The sequence below is a fragment of the Lutra lutra genome, chromosome 1 (assembly GCF_902655055.1).
Source record: "Lutra lutra chromosome 1, mLutLut1.2, whole genome shotgun sequence".
Taxonomy (NCBI): domain Eukaryota; kingdom Metazoa; phylum Chordata; class Mammalia; order Carnivora; family Mustelidae; genus Lutra; species Lutra lutra.
Genome location: NC_062278.1, coordinates 2370430 through 2381981, shown reverse-complemented (window position 1 = coordinate 2381981; position 11552 = coordinate 2370430). Strand labels below are relative to the sequence as shown.

General features: G+C 62.4%; 2 protein-coding genes across 2 annotated transcripts; one reads left to right on the top strand and one right to left on the bottom strand.

Moving 5' to 3' along the window:
* Positions 1 to 3: 3 nt before the first annotated feature.
* Positions 4 to 3521, top strand: LOC125093621 (dapper homolog 3-like). The gene is made up of 2 exons (XM_047719086.1): positions 4 to 160; positions 195 to 3521. Exon 2 carries the CDS (start codon positions 274 to 276, stop codon positions 1087 to 1089), a length of 816 nt encoding a protein of 271 aa, XP_047575042.1. The 5' UTR covers positions 4 to 160; positions 195 to 273; the 3' UTR covers positions 1090 to 3521.
* A 2256-nt stretch (positions 3522 to 5777) lies between these two features.
* CSTB (cystatin B) lies at positions 5778 to 7767 on the bottom strand. The gene is made up of 3 exons (XM_047719096.1): positions 7609 to 7767; positions 6348 to 6449; positions 5778 to 6168 (listed from the first exon to the last, which is right to left on the bottom strand). The coding sequence occupies exons 1-3, from the start codon at positions 7672 to 7674 to the stop codon at positions 6040 to 6042; spliced, it is 297 nt and encodes a 98-aa protein (XP_047575052.1). The 5' UTR covers positions 7675 to 7767; the 3' UTR covers positions 5778 to 6039.
* Positions 7768 to 11552: the final 3785 nt, after the last annotated feature.

Here is an 11552-nt window from a genome sequence, read left to right as displayed (position 1 = left end):
AGTCCGGAGCTTGGGGCCACACCTGCCTGCCTCAGAAGCCGCCTTCCAGCGACCTGTGCCCGCACCAGAACAGCTGGCAGTCCCTGTCGTCCTCCTCTGTCCTGCCCGCTGCTTGCTCCGTGTCCCTCAAGCACAGCTCCCCGTGGGTCGGGGTTTTGACAGGAGCCCCCCACCCCCCACCCAGCACCTGCCTGGGCGGGAAATCAGGGAAGGAAGTTGAGAGGGCAGAGGGGGTCCGGGGCAGAGTGTGGGCTCTGCCTCAGGGTGGGATCCATGCGGCCCCCAGACTCTGCCGCGGGGGTCGCGGCTGCTGAGTCCCGTGTTCACCGCCCGCCGCCAGGCTGCAGGTCCCGCCCTCCTCGTCCCGTCACCGCAGCTCGGCGCTCCCCCTTCCCTGCGGAGCCGGTGCAGCTCTGGGACGCCGGGTCCGCTGCGCCAGGCCCGGAAGCCTCGCGCTTGCGTCTGGAGGGACGACCCTCCCCCAGGACACCTCCTTCCTTTCTGCCCCAGGGCGCGGGTGGGCTGGACGCCTGCCGCTCAGGAGCACAGCGGCCGTGTGTCCGCGCACGTGTGGTCCGCGCTGCGGTCGCTGGGCGGTCGGAGCGTCTGCGGCCAGAGGCGGCACGAACCCCCGCGCGTGTCCAGAGCCCGCGGCGGCTGCGGAAGCTGGCCCTGCACCTGCAGCCTCCGCCGGCAGGGGGCGGGTGGGCGGGGCCCGGGGCCGCCACAGCGCTTGCGCACCTCGCCCGCTCTCTAGGGGGCGCTTCTCCCGCGGCCCGCGCAGGACTTGGCTCCCTCGGGGGCCGGGCTACTCGTGCGCATGCGTCCCGGGCTCGCCGCAGACTGGACGCGAGGGCCTACCTCAGGCCCCACCCGAGCGCTGCCGGCTCCGGCCCGACGGCTTCTTCCCGGGGCGGACGGGCGGCCCCGAAGCTGCGGGGCCTGGAGCCCCGGCGGCCTGAGAGCCCCGGGGTGGGGGCGGGCCAGGGCCGGTGCAGCCCCCCGCCGCGGCCCACACCGGCACGGGGCAGGGCGCGCTTCTGTGTCCTTCCGCGTCCCGCAGGCCCGCCCGTCCCCCGGCCCAGCTGAGGAGCAGAGGGCGCCGGCCGCCCGGAACCCCTGGGCTCCTGCTCCGCAGAGCCGGCGGTCTCGGGGGACCCGGACCCCCCCCCCCCCCCACTGACCACACTGTCCCCAGCGGTGGGGCGAGGTCCTGGCTTTAGAGCCGCCGCAGTCACTGTCTCCGCGGCCCCAGCTCGCGCGGGGAGGGAGAGGCCGAGGTCCGGTTCCGCGGCCGGGGCGGGGGGGGGGGGGGGGGAGAGGCGCTGGGCCCGGCCGCGGCCCTCGGCGGGTCCCGAAGAACAGAGGGAAGCGAAACGCGCGACACCGCGGCCTCGTGCGCCCCACAGAGTCCCGGGACCGTCGCGCTGCCGGGCGGCGCAGGTGGCACTCCTGGGACTGGGTGCGGCTCTCCTGGACGACACGGGGCCCCGAGGACAGCAGTGTGTGCGCGAGCGCGTGCTCTCGGCGGCTCGGCCGCGTCCATTCCAAGTTAGACGTTTAGCCCGGATTTTGGCCGATTGCAGGACTGGGTGGGCAGGAGGACGGCGGTGCTGACTCCGAGCCTGACTGCGGCTGGGCTGGGCCTTCCGGGGCATTAGCTGGGCTGGTTGCGACGGCCGTGCGGGAGAGGGAGGGAGGGTCCCTGAGGTCCAGGTGGTGGCGGGGGCAGCCCCGGGGTGTCCAGCCCGCCTTCTGTGCGTGTGTGGGTGTTTATAAAGTCCCCACCGGCATTGTAAAGTCCACGTCTGTGCGCTGTGGACTCACGATCACCCACAAATAAATCTTTCTGGTGATGGTCGTGCTGTTCAGTGATCTCTGTTCCCATCAGGAGCTCCCGGTTAAGTACACGAAGCTGCTCCGCCGGCACAGCCCGCCCGCTGAACACGACCCCCTGCCAAGGAATGAGCCTGTGGGACCTGACCCGACAGTCGAGGCCCAGGTCTCCTCTCCCATCTGCGCTGTGCCCTGGGGGCTGGCTTGTGAGCCCTGCCGGAGGGCAGGGGTGTCAGGGAGGGTGGGGTTTCCTTTCCCCGGTCCCTCCAGGCCAGAGTCTGAGAACAGGCTTCAGCCACTGATCCCTGTCACTGCCTCTCCTGGGTCCTTCAGCCCTGCGTCGGGCCGGCACTGGTCACACTGGCCAGGCAGGTACAGCGCTCCCTCCCGTGATTCACCCACACCTTCGCGACTAAGTCCGCAGGCAGTCTCCGGAGCACCAGGCTCCTCGCCTGCCAGAGAGGCACAGGGGAGTGGGACCAAACGGGGGAATCGCTTTGTGTCCAAAAGGCCTCACGCTTCATGTCAAACCCGCTGCGGACTCTCTCAGGCCCCTTCGTCGGCCCCCAAGGCCCTCCTGGTGGACGACTGTGTGTGGCTGCCATGGTTTAGAGCGACGCGGGCGCATGCACCGTGCTGGGGGCAGGGAGGGGACAGGTCGAGCTAGGTGGGCCCAGCTGCTTCCTCCTGGAGGCTCCGGGGAGAACCTACCCTCTGCCGTTTCCAGTTTCCAGACAGGCCTGCACTCCCGGCGCGTGCCCCCCACATCACAGCCGGCAGTATGGCCCCCCAGTCCCTCTTCTAAGGACCCCAAAGTGACATTGGGCCCCCCAGAGAGCCCGGGGTCATCGCTTCAACTCAAGACCCTTAGCTTAATCACACCTGGAACGTCCCCTTGCCAAGTAAGTTAACATCCACAGGTTCGGGCCCATCCTTGGCGGGAACCAGGTCAGCCCTCCACGTCCTATGAAAGAGATAGGGGCGAGGTTACCTGGGTCTTCACCCAGTCACCCGTCTCTCTGAGGCTCTGCACGGAAGGTCTAGCATAAGACCGCTCACAGCTGGGAAATCTCAGCCATCGAGAGGATTCCTGGTTCTGGCTACCCCTGGGGGGTGGGAAGACTGGCCTCAAGTCCAGGCCTCACCCTGGAGCTTTCCAGACCGGGTTCCTGGAGAAGAGCCTAGGCCCCACCCTTGAGCTACAGTAGTATGAAAGGGGTGCCATCCCGGGCTGGCAGGTGAGACAGAAAAAGGGACAAGGCAGGGAGAGGGAAAGAAGATGCATGGGGGGTGTGGCCCGGCGGCCTGCTGGGCTTCCAAGTCTCCCATCTCTGCCATCTCCAACCGGTCAAAGTCCACCTCCCAGGGGGGCGGACACCCTGGGCTCTGGAGGCGCGGGTCCCACGGGTTTGGACGTCGCTGCCAGAGCTGCCACAGCAGAGGCCAGGGTGGGTCAGGATGGACAGGAGGGAGGCCCGGGGCCTGCAGAGGTGAACAGGATACGGTACAGTGACAGGAAGCCCTGAACCAGGTGAGGGTCCCCCTCCTCCATCTTCTGGTCACTTGTCAACCACCTCCCAGGTGTCAACCACTGTCGACTGCTCGTGGTCACTGTGCAGTGGGAGCGCCAGCTGCAAGGACGTGTGCCTTTGTAGTCCCGAGAGGTCACCAGTCCCCACACAGGGGACTGCTGTCTTTCCCTCTCCTTTTGTGGGCTCGCTCTCTCGCTCTCTCTCAAATCTTTAAAAAAAAAAAAAAAATGCTACGTGGACATTCTAATTGTTGTGATTGTGTTCCGGTCTTTCATTATTTTACAATATGATTTTTCATCCTTTTCTCCCCACTTTTTTTTTTTTTAATTTATTTGACAGAGATCACAAGTAGGCAGAGAGGCAGGCGGGGGTGGGGGGAAGCAGGCTCCCCGCTGAGCAGAGAGCCCGATGTGGGGCTCGATCCCAGGACCTGAGATCATGACCTCAGCCGAAGGCAGAGGCTTAACCCGCTGAGCCACGCAGGTGCCCCCTTTTCTCCCCACTTTTTTTTAAGAGTTCTTTATGCGTTAGCAGTATTAACCCTTAATAGGTTACAAATCTGTTCTCCAAGTTTGTAATTGGAGTCCTAGATTAAAAGCCTGTGTCCAGACCCGACTGTAGAGGAATTCACACATTCCTCTAGAATTCTCCTTGTCTAGCCCTTGTCTGCTGGGGCCACATGCCTGCTTTTGCAAGAACAGAAAACATGTGAATTCCACTTCCAAGCAGCTCAGGGAGAGTCTCCTAGACACCCCACCTGGTGGTGACAGGCAAGCGGCATGGAGGACTGTGTCCAGCACCCAAGTGACATCCATTACTGGCTCCTCTATCTCTAGGCCAGCGTGCACCTGATCTAAGTCAGCTGACTGTGGTTTCCGCCGGCACCATGTGCCGGGAGCAGTTAGGGACCTCTGAGCTGGTGAGGAATCCAGGGGCCCCTGGAGGGGCAGAACCAGGCCTGGCTGAGTGTGCTGACCTGTGCAGCCCGGCGGGGGGGGTGGGTGGAGGGTCAGGCTTCGGGAAAAGTGACATTTGGCAAGAATTCTGGGCGGAGAAGAGGAAGCTCCTGGGCAGCTGGGAAGGCGGCCCACCTGCTGGCCCAGGGGACTCGTTCCCACCTGGGGAACCTGAGCGCAGGGTCTGTGACGCTCAGCTGTGGGCCAGGTCCCTTTCGTGGGCTTCTTGGTCCTGGAGCACTCTCAGGGGTGATGGAGGAGAGCTCAGTGAGGGGCCGTGGTTGGGGGGGCATCACCAGCCTGGCACAAAGGGCTACCTGGTGGGTGAGAGGCACAACTGGAGGAAAATCCTGTCGTAGAGAGACACGGACAGGAGCCCCATGCGGGTCCCCACATTGAGGGGCCGTGGGGCAGGTGGAGGAGCTCCAGCCCAGAATGTCCCCCAAACCAGCTCCCAAATAACTCCCCAAGCTGAGTTACGAAATACGCTCAATCTTCATTTCAGGGCAAAATGGCTCGACGGCCGAGAGTAAGAGCCTGTTAGGGAAGCTTCCCATTCTTCCAGCCAGGACAGAGTCTAGGACGCACGTGGCTCGTTTTAGGGCTTTCTTCTGCAAACCATTGGAACGGTCTGCCCACTGTGCGACCCTCCCGTGCTCTGCTCTTCCCTCCAAGATCCAGACCCCAGAGGCCCCCTCACACCACAGACGCAAAGAGGTTTGGGAATCCGAGACCAAGCTGAACCCTCAAGGATGATTTTCTGCCACAACCTGAGCCACACAAGACACCACACCCTCCCTCCTTCTCCCAGACATGGTCATGCCATGGCCTTTATTTACAAAATGCGGACAGAGAGCCAACCGAGCACAGGACCGACGTCCTTGACGGCAGGGACCCTCTGGAGAACCCAAGACGTGCGGTGGCCCAGGGCTCAGCACACTGAGCTCAGAGCAGGAGCTCGAGAGACCCTGCAGGCGGCCCAGGGCACAGCGAGGCCAACCGACTGTCCTGCACGCCCACCTGCGTTACCCGGAAGGTTACGGCCTCTTGCACACACATCTGTGTTTCTGCGAGAGCGGAAGGCAGTGTGTGAGTGTGTCCAGGTGCCCTAGAGCTAATGCTCTGGAACGAGATCTACCTAAATCCTTTCATTTTATGGGGGAGACCGCATGGAGTCGAGGCATGAGTGCGGGGAGCTGTGGTTCGAACACGGTCTCCCAGAATCCTGGGTCCTCTGCCCACTTGCTGTGACCTTGGGCAACCATCCTTGGGCTCAGCTCTGCAGTGGGAAGGGGCGTCCAGCGAGCTCCAGCTGGCGTGTGACCCAGGAGGGCTTCCCGTGCCACAGCAGGCTTGGGGCTTGCGAACGACCACAGAAACACATCCCTTCACCGCTCGATGCTCCAGTATAGGATTATGGTTTCAGTTCCAAGAAAACACCCCAACAAAGGAATAAGTTCATGAAGATTTAAAAATATGTATTTAAAGAGAATATAAGCCGTCTTTGAAAGTAATTAAGATCAGTGACAGTACTTTGTCTCTCCCGCCAAAAGGCAGGAAGACAAAGGCAGGGACGAAAGGCAGGGACGCAAGAGAGGTGCGTGATACTCCCCCCGCCCCCCAAGTGGCCCCATGGAGAAACGACATTTGCTTTTGATCCCAGATGTGTTCACAGTGGACAGAAACACATGGATGGGCCCCACTCAGTGTGGGAGCTAGAAATACGCCAGCTCGTCATGCTTGGCCTTGTTGGTCTGATAGCTGGACAAGGCCAAGGGCTTGTTTTCATGCGGGAGACTTTGAAATACTCGAAGGTGCACAAACTCATCATCGTCAACTTGAACCTGGAGAGACGGAAATTGGGGGGAGGCAAGTGAGGGGCAGCCAGGACCTGTGGCCCCACGTGTCCCTGCTGGGCCAGCCTGCCTAAGGCTCTGGACAGGGTAGGGGGACAGATCCCTTCAGGTCATCAGCTTCCTGCTTCCCAGCCTCCAGGCCACTGGCCCCCCGTGGTGACACTCACCTTGATGAAGTAGTTCCTTCCAGCGACCACTTGGCTCCTGAACTCCACGGCCTTAAAGGTAGCGAACTTCTTGTTTTCCCGCTCTTCCAGCTGGGCCTTCACCTTGGGGAGGGCACAGAACGGGGAACCTTAGTGGCTTCCCGCCTGCAAGAGGGGCTCACCCCGCTTACTTCTCATATGAGACGCTGCACACGGATTCCTGTGCCTCCCGTCACAGACGTTCTGTAACCCGATGTTCCTTACAGTAGGGGACACATTCAACTCTTAGCTCCCCCCTAAGGGGCAGAAAACAATTCCCGGAGCCCCTTCTTCCTGCAAGTGCCATGCCCGGTCTGCACGGAAGGGACTCTGCAGACAGCTCACAAAACTGGCGGGCGGTGGGGGGTGGGGGGGTGGTTAGCGACACCCACAGAAGGGCCCACCCCCCCTTCATCTGCTTGGGGATTGGAGGCAGGAGAGCCCTGGGCTGCTGGCAAGGGTGGTAACAGGTGATGCCGCTACCTGGCTGGCCAGGCCCGCCCCTGCCGGTAGAAGGGCGGCTCCCACACCGGTGCCTACGGGGAGAAAGAGCCCCCAGGTCAGGTAGCAGCCTTCGGGGACCGGGGGAGGCCCCAGGACAGGACTGGCGGGCACTCCTCATCGGGGCAGGTGCACAACGTCTTGGGAAGCGGGGTCAGTCCCGGGGTGCTCCCCTAAGGAGCCAGCAGGGACGTGCAGGAGGCGGGGCGCGGCCTCTCCTCGTAGCGGCCCGTCAGCAGCCGCGCTGTCCGCCGCAGTTCCCCTCGCAGCGACCCCACTGCCGCCGGTCACTTCCCAGCGCCCCACACCAGTTTAGGGCCCGCGGCCTGACACACGTCCAGCACTCCGCGGGCGAGGGAGGACTTCGTCTGTCCGGGAAAAGCAGGAGCGGCGAGGCAGGGCAGGGCCCTCCGGCGCGGGCGGCCGGGGGAGTGCGCGGAGCCGCGGCCCGGGCGGGGTCGCCCCCGCAGTCGCTGCAAATTCCCCATTTCCCCGGGTCCCGTGGGGCTGAGTCACCGCCCTCCTCGGCGGCCGGACGCGGAGGCCCCTGAGCCCGGCCGGGGTGCCCGGCGCCCGGGGAGGGGGCGTCCGCCAGGAGTCCCGGGCCTTCTCCGCGCGCTGGACGCGACCTCCGCGGGCCCGCGCGCCCCCGCGCGCCGCCACCTGCCGCTCTCGGAGGCGACCCCGGGAAGGCACCGCGGGCCCCGCAGCCCCGGCCGGAGCCCCGCCCGCTCCCGCCTACCTGGTCGGCGATGGCCTGGGTCTCGGCCGTGGCGGGCTGCGAGGCGGTGGGCGCCCCGCACATCATGCTGGCGGCGGACGGAAGCCGAGCTGGACGCGGGCAGGCGCGGCGGGCGGGGCAGCGACCCGCGCCCAGGTGTCGGCTCAGCGAAAAAGGCGGACGTCACGTGGCCCGGGGGCGGGGGCTGGGGCGGAGCCGGAGGCGGGGCGAGGACCGGAGTGATGGGGGCCGAGGGCGGGGCCTCGCGACGGCGGAGGGCCGGGGGATGAGGAGGGCGGGGCCGGGGGCGGGGCCTCGCGAGGGCGGAGGGCCGGGGGATGAGGAGGGCGGAGCCGGAGGCGGGGCGAGGACCGGAGTGATGGGGGGCCGAGGGCGGGGCCTCGCTGGGCCGGGGGCGGGGCCTTGCGAGGGCGGGGCCGAGGGCTGGCGGCGGTGCGCAGGGGCGAAAGACCGTCGCTGTCCTCTCCCTTGGTCGCTCACCAGGCGGGGGACCACGGGGACCCTCACTGTCCGCACCACGTGGGGATCAGTGGTCGCGTGCCGTAGGGGCGTCCCCGCACTGCAGCTTTGGTGTCGTCCTTCTCTGGCGGGTCAGGGCGGAGTGTCCCCACTGCAGGGGACAGTTGGGGTCCGGCCCACATGGGGGTGGGGGTGGGTTTTGGAGGGGACGGTCTGGAGTCACCCTGCGCGGGCCTGGACGCAGTGCTGGGGTGGGGTGGGGAGCGGGCCGCAGTCAAGTGGTGAGCCGACCCCAGATGAGAGCCCCCGGAGGAGGGGAGAGGAGCCTGTGCCCAGCCAGGACCTGGAAGAGCAGGGGACAGGGGCAGGAGGCTGTTGGCGCATCCCAGAGTCCAGGATCAGGCCCTGCCCGGCCTCACTCCCCTATGCATTCAGCCACCCTGAGCCCCACGTCCTCAAGGCCTGGCTCCCCCATCCCGCCCGGGCAACTCTGACTAACTCTGGAGGTTAGTCACCAGCATGTGACCCAGTGGCACGGTGGAGGGCTGGCATGTGTGAACAGAGGAGACACTAATCTGTCCGGGGATGGGCAGGAGATGGCTCCCAAGACTTCCAGCCAGGCTCGGGGAGGAGTGGTCAGAGCAAGGGCATTTGGAAAGGGCTTGGTTAGGACAGGATTTGGGTTAAGATTAGACAGATTACACCACCCAGGGAAGGGGAAGGGTCCCACACTTTATTCAGAGCAGGGGTAGGGCCCATGCTAGGAGCTGTCCAGACAGAATTGGTCTTTTAGAAAGGTCCAGACCCCTGCCACCTGTGGCCGACCCCTCATTGGATGCTGGCCTCCCCCCCCTCAGGGGGTGCTGACTTGGCAGGAGTAGGCCCACCCTTATCTGCTGGTGGGCCCAGCGAGCAGGTGTGTGGGGAGACAAGATTTTCTGGTACCTGCAAGGGCAGCGCCCAGTTTGTAAGTTCCGTAGGGATGAGGTGTGGTTGAGCCCTGAGGAGTGGGGAAGGGCAGATCCCACAACCCATTCCCAGTTGCACAAATGTGTGAGTCAGGTTTGACTCCATAAAAATGGAGAGCCTCCCTACACGGAAAACAAACCATCAGAAAACAACTGTCACGATGGGGAAGGGAAGGCAATTCTCCCTGCAGCTCAGTGGGATTTGCTGCCCTCTCCTTCCCCTCCTCCCTCTGTCCTCCCCAGAGGGTTTTGCTCCATCTTGCAATGTGTTAAAAAGAAAACCATCAGGCCCAGAATGGAGCCACTTAGGCCAAGTCACCAAGCCAGGAGTCGTCGCTAACCTAACCACACCCACCCCCCAGTCCCAACCTTCCCCTACCAAGTGTAGCCCTAACCGCCCGTGAGGATGTTTTGGAGGCCCCCAGGGAGGTACCCTGTCCCTGGGGCCCTCTCCCTGCCCCCAAAGAAGAGGAGGGAATCTGCTGGCTCAGAGCCCTGCTCCCCCCCGACCCCCACCAGGAAAGGTAACCTCGCCGGAAACCATCTTTTCTTTTGCTGATTGTCCTGCACTGTTTCCGCCTGTAACATCCCTACCTTTGGTACAGCTGCCCGAGCTCTTCTCTTCTTGCTGGAGGGGATGCCAGTCTACTAGCGGGTCGTTTCATAAAGCCACTTAGACCTTCAAACTCACGCAGTGAAATTTTATGTTACAACACATGCCTCCTTGGGTCTGACACGCTCTCTCCCTGCTGGACCCCGGTCCTCATGCGCTGTGATTTTATGGACAGGAGGCTACACCCGGGAGGATAAGCAAAGAGAATCCGAAGGAAAGCGAACAAAGCTGGCCCCCGGCAGCCCCGGGGATGGGCAAAGACCCACAGCAGGCCGGGATGGGGGCAGCTTTGTCATGGAAGAGAAGGAAGGTGCGGTGAGCTCCATGGACACTGTGGGCGGGCTCACAAGCCAGGCATCCTGTGGGGTTGATTTCAGGGACGGCTGTCCCGAGTTTGGAGGGGAAGAGAAGTGGGCAGTCACGGCCAACTCCTGACTGGTCCAGCCCTGGGGCCGTGGTGTGGCTTCCAGATGGTCGTGTAGAGGTTGTGGGTCAGAGTTCTCTGGTCCCATGTACATGGTGTGGCCACAGACCCTCCGTGGAGTCCGTCTCTGATCCTGCTCTCTGCATCCGCGGTTTTCTCCTGCGGTAGGTCTGGGACCACATAGATGTTCGCAAGCAGCCCCAGAGCAGACTCGGAGGCCAATGCCGGGCACAGAGGCACACCTCCCTCCTATGGGCTGTGCGGCATGGGACTGGCTGCGGGACATCTCTCTCTGGCCTTCTCTGCGGGGAGGCAATCTCCAGGGCTTTTGAGGTTTGTTTTTTTTTTTTTTTTTTAAGGAGTAAATGAGTTAATCAGTGCGACATGTTTGGGACAGCATTCCAGCCCCAGGGCGAGCTATAGTGCTATTACTATGCTATCTCTAATTAGTACACTAACTTAAATCTCTCCCACAATTAGCTTCACTTTTTCTATCCAAAGGCACTGCAGAAGGCTGGCATTATCTCTCCTTCCTTCACGCTGCAGATTCTCCTCTTGCTGGAGCCAGAGAAAAAGACCGAGTATCACGTCTCTTAGAGCCAAGACCTTGGACAACACTTGCGCCTGACATCTGTGACGCCGCAGCTGTGCAGTGTCTGGTTTGCTTGGCGTGGGGAAGGCAAGGGGCTTTTTTCTCCATGTCGAAGGGTTCCTTCTTCCGCAGCGAGGTACTCAGCTCCTTTTTTCCCTCTTTGGTGACCCACACCTGCTCCCAGAGCTAGTCTCTCTGTGCTTGTGTTCCTGCATGCAAAAAATCGTCATCGGAATGCGTTGCTAATTAAATACCAGCCCAAGAAACCCTTGAAAAAAAAAAGAAAGAAAGAAAAGAGGAGCACCTGGGTGGCTCAGTGGGTTAAGTGTCTGCCTTCTGCTCAGGTCATGATCTCAGGGTCCTGGGATCGAGCCCTGCATCAAGGTCTCTGCTGAGCGGGGAGTCTGCTTCCTCCTCTCTCTGCCTGCCTCTCTGCCTACTTGTGATCTCTGTCTGTTAAATAAATAAATAAAATCTTAAAAAAAAAAAGGAAAGGAAAACACAACGAAAAGGAAAGATGGAAGATTTACACAATGAAGCAGTTACCAGTCACCAGTCCATCGTCACTAGCAAGGGAAGTAACAGTGAGGGAAAACCCCAAACCAGGTGTCCCACGCGGGCGCACCAGCATCCCGCCTCCCGCGTTAGGGTGCATCCCAGGCCTGGCTACCTGTGGTTGCTGCAGAGCGAGTGCACTATGGCTTTACCTCTGAGCCGGGCCCTCGAAGGGAGCCAGCGCCAGCCGAGGAAGCTCTGAGCCCCTCGGGAGGGGTGGAGGGACCTGCAGAAATTGGGACAAGTGAAAGGAGGGAACAGACGTAGAATCTTAAAAGGCCCTTGTTGTCAACTAATGCAGGCCAAGGGTTTCCTAAGCGGAGAAGCCTCAGC

Coding starts and splice junctions, on each gene's coding strand:
- CSTB (XM_047719096.1), bottom strand. CDS start 7,674: ATGATGTGCGGGGCGCCCACCGCCTCGCAGCCCGCCACGGCCGAGACC. Junction 6,450..7,608: donor CCCAGGCCATCGCCGACCAG/GTAGGCGGGAGC, acceptor GCCCTCCCCAAG/GTGAAGGCCCAGCTGGAAGA. Junction 6,169..6,347: donor GAAGGAACTACTTCATCAAG/GTGAGTGTCACC, acceptor CCGTCTCTCCAG/GTTCAAGTTGACGATGATGA.
- LOC125093621 (XM_047719086.1), top strand. CDS start 274: ATGCGGCCCCCAGACTCTGCCGCGGGGGTCGCGGCTGCTGAGTCCCGT.